The sequence below is a fragment of the Ascaphus truei genome, chromosome 6, assembly GCF_040206685.1.
Source record: "Ascaphus truei isolate aAscTru1 chromosome 6, aAscTru1.hap1, whole genome shotgun sequence".
Classification (NCBI taxonomy): Eukaryota; Metazoa; Chordata; class Amphibia; order Anura; family Ascaphidae; genus Ascaphus; species Ascaphus truei.
In genome coordinates, this window is record NC_134488.1 from 69,230,578 (window position 1) to 69,251,509 (window position 20,932).

A 20,932-nucleotide genomic window follows, 5' to 3' on the forward strand; every position below is an offset into this window, starting at 1 on the left:
GAGATTCTTTGTTAATCGAGTTTCTGACAATCGACGGCAAGATATAGGAAGAAAAACCTCAGACGTGGCAGAATGGTTAGATACAGTGATAAGAAACATTTCACCCAGGATGCAGATGCAGATGTGCTCATTTGATGTCATTTCCCAGAATCCCTGGCTGCAATGGAAGCATTGTATGCTAATAGATAATGGGAAAGCCAGGATTGCAGAGCTGTCTCAGACATGTGAATGTGCTCACAAGGGATATTTCTATTTGCTGTAACGTATATATAAAATATTGTTAAAGGTCTCTCAATAAATGGGGCTCAACACACTGATTTCTAACCCCTTTAACTACAGCAACTGAGAATTTCCTGCTTTGTGGAAGCACTCCTGTTGGTTATTATTGTGGTTTACAGGACATTGGAAACAGAAATCTATTAAAATTACCTTATTTGCCTAAGAAACCTGCGTAAAATGGAAGACACTCTAAGGTTTAACACTGACCCTAACACATTGAAACGGTTTTAACCCCACTGTGTTGTTTAATAAACCCCTCAGTTACCTAAGTGCTAGGAAATTATAATATTGATACTTTTCAATATTTTGCACATTGTTTAAAGATGGGCCAACATAAGAGTTATTTAAATGATGAGACTATAGTGTATAGAGCTTGCAAAGCCTAACAGGTCTCTTCTTAGTGTACAAATGAAGAAGAGATCTTTTTTGGTTTGGAAAGCTCTATATCATATACTAATTTCATCCATGAAGAATTATCATGTTGTTTTTTTTTAAAAAGGTATCAAACCCTACACTACATCGACCGTCCACTTCCTGCATATTGTTTATAAGCATGAATGTATTATGCTCGTGCTTAACTGAGCACATGCTCAGATTGGTGTCAGTGGCTTAGTCATGTCAGCTCAGTGGACAGGAGAACAGGGATATAAAACTCAAACCCTGCAGATGTATTCAGAATCTGCTGATGCATCAACTCCTCAATCCATCACTGTCACAGGGAATGCTCACTCAATTGCATTGTCACATGCCTCTGTAATCTTGCATTTTCACAAAATTACTGCTTTGGTTTCATTAAAAATAATGTTAAATCCTGCAAACCTTGTGTTCAATAACTACAGAACAAACGGACATTCTTCAGGTTATGATCACTGCGTCAAAATCTTTTGTAAAGGCAATACCTCAATTTGGTCCAAAAGTGGCTCTTAATGATGATTTTAAATATATTGCAACAGATACATTATATAAAAATTCCATAGTAACCATTTTTAAAGATAAGCATGTTGCTTATTCCCATACCAAAGTATTGGCTGGGTCCTACCACTAGAAGTGGCTCAGGAATAAGATGAGGTAAAGTAAAAAATAAAAAAAAGGTACAAAAAGGTTTTAAGCCTTTTTAAAACTTCTATCCATTGAAATTGTGCTTATTTCCTAATTCATATTGGGAAACTTGCTTTATTGCCCTAAAGTGACATCTACTGGTTAAAGAAAGAAAAGTGATGTACACGCTTTAATATACACACACACACACACACACACACACACACACACACACACATATATATATTGTGGGTGAAAAAGGCAACGAAAACCCTCCACGTTAGCATATAGCCAATAAAGAAGGTGTGTATATATATATATATATATATATATACACCTATCCCTAGCTTCATTTTGCAAAGCCAGTATAACCAACCTCACACTGATGAGACCTATTAAGGTCAAAACAGCTGTCTGTTGGTAGGTTTACTGGCTATGCATCTTAACCCAAGCTGTGCTCAAAAGCTGTGCAATGCAGCAAGCATACGCTTATAGTGGACCATGTCATATGGTTTTGAAGCAAAAGGTGGCACTGTGTGTTCATTTGCATGTCATTTCCTAGAATCCCTTGCTGCAGTGGAAGCACTGTTTGCTGGGTGATAATGGTGAAAGGCAGGGTTGCATTGCAGACCTGTCTTAGACATGCAAATGAGCACACAGTAATATTCCCATTTGCTATATATATATATATATATATATACACCCCGCATTAACGTACGCAATGGGTCCAGAGCATGTATGTAAAGCGAAAATGTACTTAAAGTGAAGCACTACCTTTTTTCCACTATCGATGCGTGTACTGTACTGCAATTGTCATATACGTGACCTTGTCAGACAAATGAATCACATTAAAATAGAAAGGCCAACAGCATATTCTGTAGAAAGTAAAATCACATTTTTTTAAGTAGTGGTATATCTTGTCTATAAATAACTCAAGTGGTAACAACTACCATCAAACCATGACCTCTGATTACAATCTAAGTTTTGGTAGTTATGGTTACTGGTGTCTGCCATGGTCAGGGTTATGCTATACATAGGCATAATACAAAATAGTAACAATGTGTCTATCTTCCTTTCTGCACAGGTGGATTTGGAAAACATCATAGGCTTATCTCATGTAACACATTCCGTGTCAAACCCAATGGGACAATATCCAATCTCCTTTGGTCCCTATGAGAATGAAAGCAGAATCATGTTACCTGCCACCTAAGTTTTCTGACCCTGATAAGGTTTGCAGAGATGGTCCTGTACCAGGCATGTACAGACTTGCATTCCTGATCAGACCCAGCAGATATTAAGTCAACCACAGTGTGGAAGCGACTCCCTCCAATCAGCCGGCTTTTCGGGACCTCAGTGCTGGAGCGTTACTATGCAGTTTGGACTGTTTGTAGTGCTTGTCTTGATCTTGATGGATATTGCAGACAGCAGCAAGTTCGGGAAGGGGAGGAGACAAAAAAGAAGTAAGTGCAACACCCTTCTACTGTGAATCAGTTACTGCAGAGTTCCTGCTTTCTACTTTATTAGGCGCAGGGTCACAATATTACACATATATTTATTTACTCTCGGAAAAGTGTGAATAGAGGTATGTTTTGACGCACTGCTCTCTTTGCACTCAAAATGGGAGAGAGTGCTGCAAATGTTAGAAATAAAGGTTTACGCACCCGTAGATCTGGTGGATTTTTTTTATTACACAAATACAAAATAAAAAATGTGATGCACGGAGACGCATAATTTGATACATCTCATTATAATCTGTGCGTTATGTTATTCCTACCTAACTTCTCCTGTTGTCACTCACCTAATCGCAACCTGATGCAAAACTTGGAGCAAAGACCTTGATACATTGAAGCAAAAAGATGCAAGATGAAAATTAACCAATATGCGTAAATTTAGCTCCAAATTTGTCTTGATACATCACCTTCAATATCGATATAAATAATATGTGTGTGTGTGTGTGTGTGTGTGTGTGTGTGTGTGTGTATATATTTATTTATTTATAAAATGTTTTAACAGGAAATAATGCAAAATAATGCTGCACACCATATGTAAATATAACAATACAGTTACCGGTGCTCCTGTGATCAGGGATAGCCTGTAACTAATCCAATGAACATGGTAAAGGAAAGCAACACAGGGCACTACGGATTTTATAATCTATTTATTTAGCCAATAGCTGTACGACGTTTCGACCTGAACAGGTCTTTCTCAGGTGATAAGAGGCAAGTGATGCCACTTATCACTTGAGAAAGACCTGTTCAGGTCAAAACGTGGTACAGCTATTGGCTAAATAAATAGAGTAGATTACAAAACTCGCAGTGCCCTGTGTTGCTTTCCTTTACCATGAAGTAATACATTGAGAGTTATCTCTCATTTTCAAGTATGTCCTGGGTACAGAGTAATGATGACAAATACATGGTTACAAATACAGTTACATAAGTGAACAGGGTTATATATTATATACAAGACATAGCATGCACACTTAAAGATAATCTATGTTATAGGCGTATGTAACAGTTACAGACCAGATTAACATGTGAGACAGCTTTAGTTTTGAAAGAATTTAGACTTGTGGTGGCTATTAGAGTCTCCGATAGATTGTTCCAGTTTTGGGCTGCACGGTAAGAGAAGGAGGAACGGCCGGATACTTTGTTGAACCTTGGGACCAGTCTTTTGGAGTCAGATCTCAGATGATAGATAGGTGCTGCATGTGGTAGGGGTGAGGAGCTTGTTCAGATAGATGGGTAGCTTGCCCAGAAAGTATTTGAAGACAAGACAGGAAAGACGAACTTTGCGCCTAGACTGTGTGTGTGTAATATATATACATACATACATACATGTACACAGGGCTATTTTTGTTGCGGTGCTCAGGTGAGGTTTAGCACCTTTTTCAGACCACATTTCTTTTCTTTTTTTTCAAGCTGAATTATTTATTGTAGTTAAGATATAAAATACGTTTTTCCCTTTGCTTAAGGTTTCAGCACCTTTTTGCTTACAAAAACATTATATATATATATATATATATATATATATATATAACCCATATTCCCCCCCCCCCCCCCCAGAGACACAGATGCTATATCTAGGGTGTATGAGGGCGGGCTACACGTGCTTGGGTGGTGCATACCTGCCGGTAACAGGAGGGCCTGAGCTTCCCGCGATGTTCTTGGGGACACAGGACCAGGCTTCTGGGGTATATGTGGTGCAGCGCCTCCATCCTCTATACCTTCCCAGGGATATGGGGTAGGACCCGTATAGAAGAAGTTCCCCTGGTCCCAGGGTGGATGCTCCAGAATCACACAACAGTCTTTTTGGTAAAATCAGCAATGTCTCTCTTTATTGCACATGGCAGCCTTGCAGCATGCAGCCGCAACAACAACAACAGCAGTAGCAGTAGCACACAGCAATCCCAAGGTGTATCACCTCTCGCCTCTCCTCCCCTTTCCTCCAAGCAGTACCCCGACAGGATGGTCTGTAAGGGGCCTCAGTACCCCCAGTGCCCACCTCAGAGGGTCCCCTCTGGGCGGGGGTAGATCCACCCCATCACCCCCTCCTCAGGGTGAGGGGCATTGGTCCCACCGGAGCTCTGCTCACTCGCTGACTACCATAGGCCAGAGCTCTCTTAGTAGCTCTCCTGCTCCCAGGAGAGAGCTCGATCTACTTCTCTCCTCCAACTCCCAGGACAGACTTCCTAGGAGTAGACTCACTCCCCAGAAGTAGACTGACTGACACCCACAGGAGCTGGCTGCTAAATAGGATCAGCCCCACCCCTTATGATGTCAACAGGACCTCCCCTCTGTCTCTTGCCTGCAGCAGAGTCAGGGGCCTGCATCTATCACTCAGGGCAGGGCGTGAAGGGGGAAAACCCATGATTACTACTGTCGCCTGCCCTTAACAGGACTTACCTCAGTAGGAGAAAGATATGTATAGCCGGTGCTGTTTACAGGGGGCTACATATATATATATCTGTGAGTGGGTTTACTGGCTTTGCATCTCACCCCAGCCTATGCTTAAAAGCTGTGTTTAAAGCAGCATACATTGGCTTAAGGGTTGCTCGTGTAATATGAGCTTGAGACAAAAGGTGGCACTGTGTGCTCATTTGCATGTCATTTCCCAGAATCCTTTGCTGCAGTGGAAGTGCTATGTGCTGGGCGATAATGGTGAAAGACAGGGTTGCAGACCTGTCTAAGACATGCAAATGAACATACAGTAATATTTCCATTTGCTATATATATATATATATATATATATATATATATATATATATATATATATATATATATATATACACAGTGGTTGACAAATCACCAAAAAATCTACTCGCCACACAAAAAAATCTACTCGCCACCTAGTACCAAACGTGTGCTGCTTGAGCCAATATTTACTCGCCCGGGGGTTAAATCCACTCGCCCGGGGCGAGCAAATGTATAGGTTTGTCGAACACTGTATATATATATATATATATATACTAGCTGAGAGACCCGGCGTTGCCCGGGATGTAATGTTCCCGTTCCTCTCTCTCCTCCCCCCTCTCTCTGTTTGTCCCCCATTCACATCAATCCAGTCCCCCCCCTCCCTCCCTCCTTTACAGCTTCATGTAGCGTGTGTGCGTCAGTCACTGTGTGTTTGCTCGCGCGTCAGTGAGTCTGAGGCAGAAACACAAACACACACAGACTGACTGACGCACACACAGTCAGTGTGTGCCTCAGTCAGTGTGTGCGTGCGTCAGTCAGGCTTTGTGTGCGCGTCAGTCAGTGTGTGCGTGCGTGCGGCAGTCAGTCAGTGTGTGCGCGCGGGGCGTCAAAGGCAGGGGGGGGGCGTCAAAGGCAGGGGGGGGCGTCAAAGGGAGGGGGGGGCGTCAAAGGGAGGGGGGGGCGTCAAAGGGAGGGGGGGGGGGCGTCAAAGGGAGGGGGGGGGCGTCAAAGGGAGGGGGGGGGGCGTCAAAGGGAGGGGGGGGGCGTCAAAGGGAGGGGGGGGCGTCAAAGGGAGGGGGGGGGTGTCAAAGGGAGGGGGGGGGCGTCAAAGGGAGGGGGGCGCGTCAAAGGGAGGGGGGGGGCGTCAAAGGGAGGGGGGGGCGTCAAAGGGAGGGGGGGGCGTCAAAGGGAGGGGGGGGGCGTCAAAGGGAGGGGGGGCGTCAAAGGGAGGGGGGGGCGTCAAAGGGAGGGGGGGGGCGTCAAAGGGAGGGGGGGGGGCGTCAAAGGGAGAGGGGGGGGGCGTCAAAGGGAGAGGGGGGGGGCGTCAAAGGGAGGGGGGGCGTCAAAGGGAGGGGGGGGCGTCAAAGGGGGGGGGGGGGCGTCAAAGGGAGGGGGGGGGGGCGTCAAAGGGAGGGGGGGGGGCGTCAAAGGGAGGGGGGGGGGCGCCTCAAAGGCATGGATTCCTCCCCCTGCATTTCCTGCAGTGGACAGGAGGGGGGGGGCAGTGGACAGGAGGGGGGGGGGGGCAGTGGACAGGAGGGGGGGGGCAGTGGACAGGAGGGGGGGGCAGTGGACAGGAGGGGGGGGGCAGTGGACAGGAGGGGGGGGCAGTGGACAGGAGGGGGGGGGCAGTGGACAGGAGGGGGGGGCAGTGGACAGGAGGGAGGGGGCAGTGGACAGGAGGGAGGGGGCAGTGGACAGGAGGGGGGGGGCAGTGGACAGGAGGGGGGGGGCAGTGGACAGGAGGGGGGGGGGCAGTGGACAGGAGGGGGGGGGCAGTGGACAGGAGGGGGGGCAGTGGACAGGAGGGGGGGGGCAGTGGACAGGAGGGGGGGGGCAGTGGACAGGAGGGGGGGCAGTGGACAGGAGGGGGGGGGCAGTGGACAGGAGGGGGGGCAGTGGACAGGAGGGGGGGGGCAGTGGACAGGAGGGGGGGGCAGTGGACAGGAGGGGGGGGGCAGTGTACAGGAGGGGGGGGCAGTGGACAGGAGGGGGGGCAGTGGACAGGAGGGGGGGCAGTGGACAGGAGGGGGGGGCAGTGGACAGGAGGGGGGGGCAGTGGACAGGAGGGGGGGCAGTGGACAGGAGGGGGGGGGCAGTGGACAGGAGGGGGGGGGCAGTGGACAGGAGGGGGGGGCAGTGGACAGGAGGGGGGACAGGAGGGGGGACGCAGTGGACAGGAGGGGGGACGCAGTGGACAGGAGGGGGGGCAGTGGACAGGAGGGGGGGGGGCAGTGGATAGGAGGGGGGGGCAGTGGATAGGAGGGGGGGGCAGTGGACAGTGACACACACACACACACACACACACACACACACACACACACACACACACACACACACACACACACACACCTCAGTTGATGCGCCCTTTCTCAGTTCCGTTTGGCGCCGGAGGTGGGGAGCGACACCTACCTGTACTTCCGGGCGCCGCCACCGTCTGACTCGGCGCCGCGAGGGAGGAAGGGGGTCCGCCATCTTACGCGCCGCGTGGCAGCTGCGGGAAGCGAGGTGATTTGGAGCGGGGAGGGGGGAGAGGTGATTTGGAGCGGGGAGGGGGGAGAGGTGATTTGGAGCGGGGAGAGGTGATTTGGAGCGGGGAGAGGTGATGCCGCTGGGGAGGGGGAAGAGGTGATGCCGCTGGGGAGGGGGAAGAGGTGATGCCGCTGGGGAGGGGGAAGAGGTGATGCCGCTGGGGAGGGGGAAGAGGTGATGCCGCTGGGGAGGGGGAAGAGGTGATGCCGCTGGGGAGGGGGAAGAGGTGATGCCGCTGGGGAGGGGGAAGAGGTGATGCCGCTGGGGAGGGGGAAAAGGTGATTTGGAGAGGGGAGAGAGGTGTGTGTGTGTCTGTGTGTGTGTGTGTGTGTGTGTGTGTGTGTGTTATTTATTTTTTTGGACCTTTGGCCCGTCACTCCGCCTCAGGCCAATGAGAGGTGTGGGGGGCGGGCCAAGGGGGTGGTGTGAGTGTGTGAGGCCAATGAGAGGTGTGCGGGGGCGGGCGGGCCAAGGGACCAATGAGATTGCCGCTAGGGACACCGGACATCCAGCAGGCAGGCATGCATGCATGCAGGCAGGCAGGCAAACATACAGTGCTTTCACTAATATAGTATAAGATATATATATATATATATATATATATATATATATATATATATATATATACACACATACACACAGTGTGTATACATATATATATATATATACATATATATATATATACATATATATATATATATATATATATATATATATACAGTGTTCGACAAACCTATACATTTACAAGCCCCGGGCGAGTGGATTTAACAGCGTGGCGAGCTCCTATTGGCCCAAGCAGCACACATGTGGTACTAGGTGGCGAGTAGATTTTTTTGTTTGGCAAGTAGATTTTTTGGTGATTTGTCGACCACTGTATATATATATATATATATATATATATATATATATATATATATATACACACACACACTCACACACACACACACACACACACACACACACACACACACACACACACACCGCACATTAGTTAAGTTATGGTGGGTAAAACAATTACAAAAAAACTTCCTTTGGAAAGCATCTAGCAAATGGAAATATTACTGTGTGCTCTTTGCTTGTCATTTTAGCCATGTGTAGCCCTTGTTCCCCGTGACTAAAGGGGCTACCGGTACTGCCATTCCTTGTTGGCTCACAGAAGGCCTGAGCCTCCGCCACTGGGAGCCTGGCGTGATAATGTGTTCGCTTTGGTGCAGCGCCTCCATCAGAGAGGGATCCCAACTTAGCAGGATAAGCCCCTCACAGGAACAATGTAAACAGTATTACCCCGTAGATCTCCTTCTCCCAATGTCAGGCCCACCCAAAGTGTATGGAGTAGCGCTATCCCGTGAATTGTAGGTGCTCTTGGTTGAGGTACCTGCCGAGGCGCCCGCCTCTAGTTGGGTGGTCTCCGGTAGGAGACTCCCAGCTTTAAGAGTCTCTGTATGTAGGTGGTCTGGTCCCAGACCACAGGCTGCGAATCACAGCGCGGCTTCTTCACTGATGCCTATCACTATCAGGCTTCTGGGGAAATGTCCCTATCTGGGGGCCTTTCCCTGAAGCAGCCACAACCTACACATGAGTGGGGCCTATCTGGGACCTACGGGTGTACTCTGGCCTAGTCTGAGTGCCATTGACACTCAGACCCTACCATCCCCTTCTCTGTTCTGGCTCCGACTGGCGTGGTCCGCTGAGCACGCCAAATGTATCAGTCTGTTGCTGGGGAATTCCGGGAGCCCTATTGGCTACTGTGGGCCTCGTGTCCCTACTCCCAGAGGCTCATTGGAGTTGTAGTTGCCCTGCGGAGCTATGGGTGTAATGGCCGCTGCTCCTTACTGCACTGCGCATATGCCGGGTGTAGCAAGATGGTCGCCGCTACTCTGAATACCCTCTGCGCATGCGCGAGCTGTTACTGAGCATGAGCGGCACTTCTAAAATGGTGGCACCCTTACCGGTGTCCAGCCAAGGCGCCCCGAAACAGCTGTCTGTGGGTAGGTTTACTGGCTATGCATCTTAACCCAGGCTGTGCTGAAAAGCTGTGCAATGCAGCAAGCATAAGTTTACAGGGGTCCATGTCAAAATGGATTTGAAGCAAAAGGTGGCACTGCGTGCTTATTTGCTTGTTATTTCCCAGAATCCCTTGCTGCAGTGGAAGCACTGTATGCTGGGTGATAAGGGTGAAAGGCAGGGTAGCAGACCTGTCTAATACATGCAAATGAGCACACCGTAATATTTCCATTTGAAGCACTGTGCATAGTTTTACTGTAAATAGTATTATTCATTAGACATACACACACACACACAAACACATATTATTGTTAGGATATTATTTTTTGTACATGCACATATTATAAGGATACTAATAATTGTTCTTATTTAGAACTGACATAGTATTCAGCATACACAATGGCCAGGATTCACTAACCCGCGATGCTGGGCATCGCACTCTGTGCCGGCCTTTGGGAGTCAGTGCCTAAAGAGCTTACAATCTAATTTTGATCAGTGGGAGCGGACACTGGGAGTTCACCACAAGGGCAATGAAATTATCGCTAGACAGCTCATCCGTCAAATATACATTGGCTTCTGTAATACATACTGCAAAACAACCCTGAACTGCTGCCCTGCTCATCGCCCTGTGATAATATTGCTGCGGGGAAAGCAGCCAGATTGGCACGTGTGTGTGTATGTGTTGCAAGCTCTTGTTCTGCTGGCAGAGAAGCTGGGATGTGCCTACAGCTGTCACTATGTAATCTGCAGGAAGTGCTTGCCTAAGGGATGCAGTGTAGTGAGTATTACCCGGGAATTATCTGGCTTTTTAGCTTGCTAATCAACAGGTTACAAAAGGGAAATGCAATCACACTGACCAATCCGGCTCATAATATTTTGTGTTTTTTGGTTTTCAGGTTTGTTTTTTAGTTAAGTCAAAGGAGAGAATTTTTTTAGAAAAATATACCCATTTAGTGCTGGGGCTGAATGGGCAAAAATTTGTAGGGCTGCTTTAAAGGAGCAATCCATGCAATATTCTACGTGGTTTAAAAAATAAAAAAAATCAGTTCTGTAGTATTAGATAACTCTTACTGCATTTTTTTAAATTCAACTCAATGCCATTTTAATGAGTATTAATATACTGAGCAACTTTTGATTTCTATAGCACGTGTTAGCCCACCTCCCCAGCAGTGCAAGATATTTGCAACACTCTCCTGTTTATGATAATTTGCTGCCAATGTTCCCAGCTGTTGGAGCTGCAAACTGTAACAATAGATAATGTTACCTTAGTAATATAAGAATACATTGTAGCTGCTGAGCTACACTGACTGAAGGATTAATTGGAAGGCAGCCATTTAGTGAACCCTGGGAAGCAGAATCTTTCCTGATCAATCACGGGAGAACGAAAAGATTGTCAGCTTAGGTCATTTGTTTTCAATAAATGGAATCAAACGCTGCATATATTAAAATAAATATATATATATATTATATATATATTTTTTAAGTGCCGCTTGGATTGCCTCTTTAAAGCACCTGTCCAACTTAGAAACATATATTTCAATTGCAGCAGTGATCGAACTGTGCCATGTAATACATTCTATAACATTTGCAACACTTGTTTAATATTTAATATTTGTCTTCAGTTTTATTTATTTTTTGAATTATTATTATTTTAAAGCTTCATGTTTACTTAGCTTAGTTAAGGCCAGAAAGTCTGACGAAAGAGCATGTTACACAATATCACGGCATATGCAAAATGCAGTGCTTTTATTAATATGAGACTGTACCAGCATAAATAGATGCAAGAGAAAATTCCAGCTCCACATTAACTAGCACATTTCGCTGTCTTAACACATTCTCTCCCCATTGTTCATACTGCAGCCTCTCTGCCATGAAGTGTTAAACAACGCTGTAAACTCTATGAACTAAGGTTATATTTGGGCAGGAAATTTGTATTGTGACTTTACTGCGCCTTTGTTTTTTGCCACAGTTGTGTCAAATGTAATAAACAGTTTGTTGCATCTGGTGCAAATTGTTAGAAGCAACAAACTATTATTACCTTAAACCTGGCAGACTTTGTGATGCAGATTGGACAAAAACTGATGTGCTGAATTTAATACATCTCCCGATTGTTATTATTATTGTTTACTTATAAAGCGCCAACATATTCCACAGCGCGGTACAATGGGGGTAAGTGTGATATAAATTACATAAACAGAATGGCATACCAAATAAGGGCAAACAAGCGCATGAAGATACAAAAGGTAATAAGGGCCCTGGTCCTGTTTGCCTTAAGATGGAGTTTGGTCCAGCCGCACAGCTGGTCCTGTTAAAATTTGGGGGTATGAATAATAGGGGGTAACTCGTTCTTTTGACCCTCCCCAAATCGCAACATGATGTACATAAAGAAAATCTTGAGCACAGACCTTGATACACAAAATGTAAATGGCATTCAATTTCAGTCCCAAAACAACCTTAGTACACAGACCCCTCTGAGTGCCATCTCATATTGCACAGCACTTCTACACACATTGGCCTACACCCACCGAGCACTGTTAACGCCACGTTAAGCACTGTTTGCAGCCCAGAAAGGGCATTGTGTAAAGTATAAGGGACGTTAGTGCTATTGTTATGTAAAAGTTTGTTCCCTCTATCAACGCATAACCGCAGAGCTCCGTTATAGTTAACGCATGAACAAGACATTAGTTAGGTCCGAGTTAAAGGTGGCGTTACTCCTATCCAGACACAAAAATATGTGTTTTGCAGGAGAAGAGAGAGCAAGACCACACCAGAGATACCTGGGAAATATGCTAATTTGGATATGCAAAGTATGTTTCACTTAATTTAGCAGATATCCCAGGTATGCTATTTTTCTTTTTGCACAGGTGTCTCTCCACATGCTGTATAATGGTGTGTTTAGGGGTGGTGTGTATATATAGCACTTGGGACTCCCCCTCACCAACTTCCGTAAAACCCAAATGTCAGGGTCTGGATGGGAGTAATGCCACCTTTACTTAAGACATGCTTAACGCAATTCATATTATTTCAAGTCCATGCAGTCAGTGCTGACTGAACGCGCTATGAAGCCTATGCTAGATATAGAACTGTTCTTGCGTACAGTATAATTAGCTTTGAGGATATGTATTAACCTTGGGAACCATAACATCTGTTAATGATTTTGATAACAGTAGGTTATTAGCATTGAGTTAAGACTTCTGCGTATATGGGCCTTTGTTTTTATGCCCTTTTTTCACTACCTGTGTTTCTTTTTTTACCCCTCTAATTATTCCATTCTGATAATAAACGAAAGCAGAATGGTCAGTTTTGCTTAAAGAACTGCAAAAAGCTGGGAACACTGATATTACAGAGCAAAAACCCCATCCAAAATCTCCGTCCGTCCCCATAATAGGAACCAGAGGATCTCTGGCAGTGAAGGAGTTAATCTTGGCATACACCGTTTCCTAATGTTTAATGGATAATCTCCTGTGCCTTTTTCTCTGATATTTAGTTAGGTGATGTCATACCCCGATTTAACACCTTCCCTGCTAGAGGGGATTGCAGCAAAGGGGATAGGTATACGAGGTCTGGAAAGTTGATATTTAGCAGCAGACAGCTCCTGGTCCAGGTGACTGGTTACTGTTATGCCTGTTTTAAAGCCCCTGTCAATTGTGGAAATATATGTTAGAATTGTAATAGAGTGAAATAACGCCGCACTGTCACATCTTTTATATCATTGGTAGTAACACCACTTTAATATATAATATATTTATTTCATTTTTGAAAGTCTTTTGTAACACATATTACAATTTTAGATCAACTTACTAAGATTCCTGGCTGCAAAACAGAGTGCTACATATTTGCACCACATTTATCAAAGGAAAAAGCCCAATTACTTTCAATTGGATTTCGGTTCTTTGAGAAGTATGTTTTTTGCACTGGTTTGGCCCCTTTTGCAAATTGACCCCTTAGGGCAGAGTTAAGCAACATGGTGTACTTCGAGGGCTTCACGTGTGGCCCTTAGGCCCTCAAAATGGCTGCACATTACTCACATATATAAATGGTGTGCAGTGAATACCCCTCTCCTTACACAGGGAACTAGTGATTAGCACAGGAAAGGAGCAGGCAGTACAGTATTTATCAGCTCACTGTCATAAAGCAGCTGGGGGAGTGGGGAGAAGCTACCGTCCATACCAGCAATATCTCTGCTCCCTCTGTACTGGGGAGATAGGGAGAGTGGATTGCTGGGGCGGCCAGAGGTTGGGCGGCCGCAATAGAAGCAGTTTGGCCTCCGAAGCAATGCTTCCGATCTCAGACGCGCTATTACAGAGGGTTGGGGTTCCTTACAATGCTTCCAATCTCAGACGCGCTATTACAGAGGGTTGGGGTTCCTTACAATGCTTCCGCTCTCAGACGCGCTATTACAGAGGGTTGGGGTTCCTTACAATGCTTCCGCTCTCAGACGCGCTATTACGGAGGGTTGGGGTTCCTTACAATGCTTCCGCTCTCAGACGCGCTATTACGGAGGGTTGGGGTTCCTTACAATGCTTCCGATCTCAGACTCGCTATTAGAGAGGGTTGGGGTTCCTTACAATGCTTCCGCTCTCAGAAGCGCTATTACAGAGAATTGGGGTTCCTAACAATATAGCTGTTATCAGATGCACTATTAGAGAGGGTCGGGGTTCCGCAGAACTGCACAATATAATTATAGGGTTCTTTAACCAAATAAAATGAAAAAACACTGATTTAGAGCAGGGGTGCGCAAACTGGGGAGTGCGGCGGTTGCAGAGGCCCCGCTCTCTTCCCAAAGGCATTTAAATTAAATGCCGGGGGATCGCACGAGGCCTCTGCAATTTCACTTACCATGACTCAGTCAGTTTGGGTGATGCGTCACCATGGCAATGCACCGCCATGGTAACGGACACCATGGTAACGCGGCATGATTTGACGCTTCAGACTTGGTATGGGGGGCGCAAGCAATAAGACCAGGCAGGGGGCGCAAGGCAATAAGTTTGCGCACCCCTGGATTAGAGCATCATCGCAGGTTTACCAGAGGGAAGGGCACCCTCTGTCTGTTTTACAAAATCAAATGCATAGCTGAGCATCATGTGTAAGTGTAGAATCAGCGAGGGCATGATGTTTTTGCAGTAGGTACAACACATATGAATTATTTATCTCTGCTGATCGTATGTCACTTAGATGCTTTCTCCGCAAGGACATGAGCTCATCCTTTGCATCAAATATTAACAGATGTGTATAAGGAGGCATTTGTTTGTGTGACACGGCTGATTGGTTACAAAAGGGTTTCATTGTTACTAAAGTGTAAGGGCTTGAAAGCAATTTAGCGATAGGTACATTCCCAAATGTGATCCATTAGGAGAAATGTGATTCAGCCTAGACATACTGTATCTGCATGTCTGGAGACTGAAAGCATTAACTTTGGTTGCGTGAATTTTAAAACAACGCTACCACCTCACAAATTACTTGAGAACCCTTAGTATATCTGCCAACAAACTGTTGCTTGCAGAATGAGGCTAAGTATTAAAGTCTGTGTCACATTTAAAAAAAATAGTTTATCCAAGGTGCATCCCTTAATTAATTGGTGACCAAAATTAATTAGTGACTGATGTCTATCACAAAGATATAAATGGGAAATGTAGTTAAAAAAAGATGAAACTTTTCATTTACAGTGGGAAATCTAAAGGGGACGGTAGTGCGTCTTGTTTCCTCTACCTCAGCGGGTACTATTAACCCCTTAATAAGGTGCCAGAAATGCACTGCTCTGCAGGCAATCACATGGCAGATGAATTTTCTATGACTTATTCCAGCTCAAGTAACGCGACTGCTGCCCCAAACATCATTTTGGGTTGTAGCGGCAAAAAGGTAGCACCGTCAACGCTGTAATTTGCCGCCGGTGGATTTTTCAGTTTGAAAACTCCCACCCGAGCAACCAGAAATTGCGACAGACGCCTAATAAAACCGCAGACATCAGGTAAATATATTAAAAAACCATCTGCAACATTTGTTTAGCATGGGAAAAGGTTTTTTTTTAAACTTATAGAAAATATAATTATACAGCACTTGTCTTTTTTTCTTTTTTTTTTTTTAAAGGTGTCAGCTCCATTTAACCCAGTACTCTGCAAGATTATATGCTTAAAAGGGTGACCCATTACCCTTAACCCATTCACTACCATGGGTGGCAGCAATGGATTGCACAGCAACGGGTTAACATCCGATGGGGCAGTATAACGTAAGGGAGAGAGGGGAGATGTGAGTGGGGAGAGACTGATATGGTGGACCATGAGTGGATAACATGGGTGGGGCAGGGTGACATAGAGGAGGGAGAATTACGTTGGGGCAGGGAGAGTGACAGAGATGGGGGGAGGAATTAACATGGGATGTTGCCCACCAATGATTTAAACTTTTCAATATGTCACTGTTCTTAGTTCACCGTCATCTTAGACAGTACTGCCCCTTTAAATCATGTTCAACTTCTGGTTAACCCGCAATATTCAACAGGAGCTTGCACTCGATCTGGCTGTCAAATTAACAGTAGCGTATTCAGCGTAAGAAGAGGTCATTCCTTTGACACTAAAGAGGTTAGTAGAGGAATCTTGAAGAAGCATATTTTAGCATTCATGAATTTAGGCTCTATTTTGCAATGCTGGTGGCACTTACAGTAGCAATGTAGGGAGTAAAAGTATAAAGATGCTAGGCATGTATGCACAGCGATCCTTCCACTATCCCTAGAACGCCCCTAGGATTCCAATCTCTCTGGCTAACAGATCAGCTTCAAATGGAAGAATATTGTTTGTTTGCTGTGGTCTCAGTTAGTCAGGTGTAAGAATAGGGGTGGGCAACTCCAGTCCTCACGGGCCACCAACAGGTCAGGTTTTCAGGAGATCCCTTCTTTAGCAGAGTCTTTGACTGATCCACTGATTGAGCTATCTGTGCTGAAGCAGGGACATTCGGAAAACCTGACCTTTTGGTGGCCCTTGAGGATCGCAGTTGCCCACCCCTGGATGAGGAGGGGGTGTTTTCACCATGTGTTCAGCAATTCCATTCTGAGAGAAATCAACTCCCAAATGTTTCTATTTCCACAACTTGATCTGCTCACAAAACAGAAGTCTACATCTCATACCAAATTGCTTCCCCTACTTACACTGTCACCCACTGCCATTCTCAGCGCCTGAAAATGCTTTTCAACCGTTTTAAAAGCAAACGCGGAACTTTCATCACACGTGAGGATTTAAACGCTCATACTTCTTGTGACCATTACATTTATTTATTTTTATAAAGAAAACTATTTTAAATAACTTTGTCAAGATAACCACAAACCACAGGTACAATTATAATCTACAGGAATACAGACGTATATCATTTGCCTCGGTTGTTTACAGGAAAACAAGCGGTTTGAGAATATAAATACTTCTAAATTCCTTTCGTATTTGGAGGTTGTAAACACGCTCAGAGCTGAAAGGGCTATATAATTTTTTTAACTAACACATATCTATTTTATAGCAGGGGTCTCAAACTCAGTCCTAAAGAGCCACCAACATGCCAGCTTTTATGGATATCCCTGCTTCAGCACAAATAGAAACATTTGGGAGTTGATTTCTCTCAGTATGGAATTGCTGAACACATGGTGAAAACACCCCCTTCTCATCCAGGGGTGGGCAACTCCGATCTTCAAGGGCCACCAAAAGGTCAGGTTTTCCGAATGTCCCTGCTTCAGCACAGATAGCTCAATCTGTGGATCAGTCGAAGACTGCACCACCTGAGCTGAAGCAGGGCTCTCCTGAAACCCTGACCTGTCGGTGCCCCTTGAGGGCTGGAGTTGCCCACCCCTGTTCTAATACCTGACTAAATTAAACTGAGACCACAACTAACAAACAATATTCTTCCATTTGAGGCTGATCTGTTAGCCAGAGAGATTGGAATCCTAGGGACGTTCTAGGGATAGTGCAAGGATCGCTGTGCATACATGCCTAGCATCTTTACACTTTTACTCCCTACATTGCTACTGTAAGTGCCACCAGCATTGCAAAATAGTCTTCGACTGAGCCACTGATTGAGTCACCTGTGCTGAAGCAGGGATATCCATAAAAGCTGGCCTGCTTGTAGCCCTTGAAGACGGAGTTATAGACCCCTGATTTATAGGAACTGATCCTACCTCCGCTAAATATGATTCCTAGCCGTATTTTGTATTTTATGATCGCGCTCCCCGTGTTTTTCAGAGTCTGAATTCGCCCGGCACGTCTTGTTAAACATCTTGCCTGTTAGGGAAGGATTTCCTCACCTGGGGGGCCCAGAATACGTACAAGGGAGCTCAGAGTGACGGGAGGGACATCCACACTAGGAATGACAGAATTTGGCAAAGACAAATTCGGATGTAGAGCAGGGGTGGTCAACTCCAGTTCTGAAGGGTGAGCAATAGGTCAGGTTTTCAGGATAGCCCTGCTTCAGCACAGGCGGTGCAGTCATAATGACTGAGCCACTGTGCTGAAGTAGGAGTGTCCTGGAAACTTGACCTGAAGGTGGCTTTTCAGGACTGGAGTTGGCCACCACTGATACAGAGGGCCTTATTCAGAAAGCCTCGATAAGGCCCTTATCGAGCACTTATCGACCAAAATGGCTACTCGTATTCAGATAGCCTCGATAAGTGCTCGATAACGGCCTGTATCGACGCAAAATTTTATCTCCGTCCGAAATTCGCTGACTGAGCAGCGATCAGGCCCTTATCGACCATTTTCGGAGGGTTGATAAACTCCCGCTATTCAGAGACCCACGATTCGGGTGTCGCAGCCCATCCTTAAAAAACGATTTTCTCCCCAAATCCACTTCCCCACAAAATTGTTGGACAATTGGTGGGGAAATGCCTCGATGAGCTGCGATGGGTCGGGACTTAGAAGAAATCAGGCCCCTTTCCTGCCTCGGATTGATGCCGGGGGTCTCCGGAGCTGATAGCCATTAATAGCAGCTCCGGACCCCCCCAGCATGCATCCGAGGCAGGAAACATGAATGTACAGCAACTTCATTACCTTAGCGGCTAACCGCTAAGGCAATGAAGGGGTTAAACACCCGTGCCAGGCTTACTGTAATAAACATACAGTACAATACAATACAGTGGCTATCGGGGGTGGGTGAAGTGGCTGTTTAGGCATTGCGGGGGGGTTGCGGGGGGGTTGCGGGGGGAGTTAACCCATTCATTACCTTAGCGGTTAATACCGCTAAGGTAATAAAGGGGTTAACCCAACCGCTACCCACCCGCGTCACGTGACCGGGACATTTCCTTGCATAGGAGATACCGGCACCCCATAAAGGGGCCTGTATCTCGGGAAGCAGGGGGTCCCCGGACATAAAACCAACGTGGTTCAGCTCCGGAGACCCCCTGCACCTCTACACTATTAAAGAAATTGATATTTAAATTAATAAATTTCGGGCGACATTTCCGCTGGGAGAGGCGGCTCTCTCAGAGCAGCTCTCTCTGCAGCAGAAATGAATCGCCGGTTTAGGCCTTTTCAGAGGCTCGAGGCTCTCGCTGGCAGCAACTCGCCAGGTTTGGGCATTCTGCTATCACAGGTATTCGAGCTTTTCTGAATACCGTGATAGCAACGCCCAAAAAACATTCATTTTAAAATCCCTGGCGATTTTTTTTATGAATGTTCTCTGAATAAGGCCCAGAGTGACAAAGAAAGAGAGGGAGTCAGGAAGAGTGACCGATAGAGATGGCAACTTCAATAATAATTAAGATATTCCACTAAATTCAATCCTTATTGTTTTTAATGGGATTTTTCAAGAGCCCATCCCACAAACCTTTGTCATTTACAGTACTTTGCATATCATGAGGCAAAGCAGCTGGGAAAGCCACTCTTTTATAAAAGAGCAATCCAATCGAATTTTTTTTTTTAAATCTTCACTATGCTCATCGCTGGTCCACAAGATCTAGGACCCCCTGGTTCTGAAGAGGCAAGCCAGAGATGGACCAGGGGTACACCGGGCAAATTGGAGATACAGTATGCGCTATAGAAAAGCTCCTCCGTCATCAGGAGATGACATCCCGGCTTTCTATTGGTGACCCTGGAAGCCACGTTTCTAATCCGCCTCTATGTTTGTAGGGGGGGGGGGGGGAGGGGGTTGTGTCAACGCTAGCACATAAATACTACAAATATCTCTTGAACCAAGGAAAGTCCTCGGTTCAGGTACAATAAAAAAAACAAAAAAGGTTTCCCAGGCAGAATTGCTGCTTTACAATACAGTAGACTTCAGCTCTTACTGTACACACAGAGAAGAGACTGGTGAGATTCATAAACCAGTGGCTCCCAACCTTTTTAACATTGTAAAATTATGAACCACCTGCTAAACAAATTTTGTTAATGAATTAATGAATCTTTCTGCCTACTCACCAAAATATTGCTCAGAAAACCATGTGCCCGATCCCAGGCAGTATAGTGTACTACTGTCCTTAGCTTGTGGGGGAACACACGCTTAATAAGGCCCCAAACTGCACCTCAGTGTGTGCAGGCAGCATGGGTGGTACAGCAGTAAATGACTGCGGGAGCTTCCAAAGTCACACCCCACAATGCCTTGCAGTGTCTGATGCAAGGCACCATGGGGCGTGATTGCAGAAACGAAGGATCAGGAGCGCAGTCACATCCAGGGGACACTATGGGGCGTGTCTTTGGAAGCTCCCACAGTAATTGACAACTGTACCACACACACTGAGGAGCAGTTTGTGACCTTACTATGTCCGTAGTCCCTCCACAGGTTCAGGAAACCCCTATACCGCCTGGGATACACCATGACATCATTTTTCGAGACACCTCACAAATCCCCAGGGGTTCACGAACCAACTCCTGGACCAATAAGGATACTAGACATTTGCACAGCAAACAGCACAGGAAATTGCTCCATTACAATGTGCTCCACTGCTGTAGGATTTTAAAAATAAATGTGCATCCAGGAAGAAAAAAAGTTAATTAGCTGGAGTGTGTAAAAGAAAAACATATTTAGTGGAGTGGCTAAGCGGGAACGCACATGAACGCTCAAGGGGTTAACAATCTCTGTATGCCCCACACAGCTGCAAACTTGTTTTCTGCACTTCAAGTGGAAGCTTTTTATCTGTAACACAGTATGGATTATATTAATCATTAGAAAAGCCCATTTAACATTCCAGGATTGGACTTGCGAAG

General features: G+C 45.8%; 1 protein-coding gene across 1 annotated transcript in view; it reads left to right on the forward strand.

The window, feature by feature from the left end:
• RSPO1 (R-spondin 1) overlaps positions 1 to 20,932 on the forward strand; it is a 116,937-nt gene that overhangs the window by 72,983 nt on the left and 23,022 nt on the right. The window contains exon 2 of the mRNA XM_075604745.1: positions 2,402 to 2,777. Coding sequence (XP_075460860.1) covers positions 2,687 to 2,777 — 91 coding nt within the window. The 5' untranslated portion in view covers positions 2,402 to 2,686. The remainder of the gene's footprint in view (positions 1 to 2,401; positions 2,778 to 20,932) is intronic.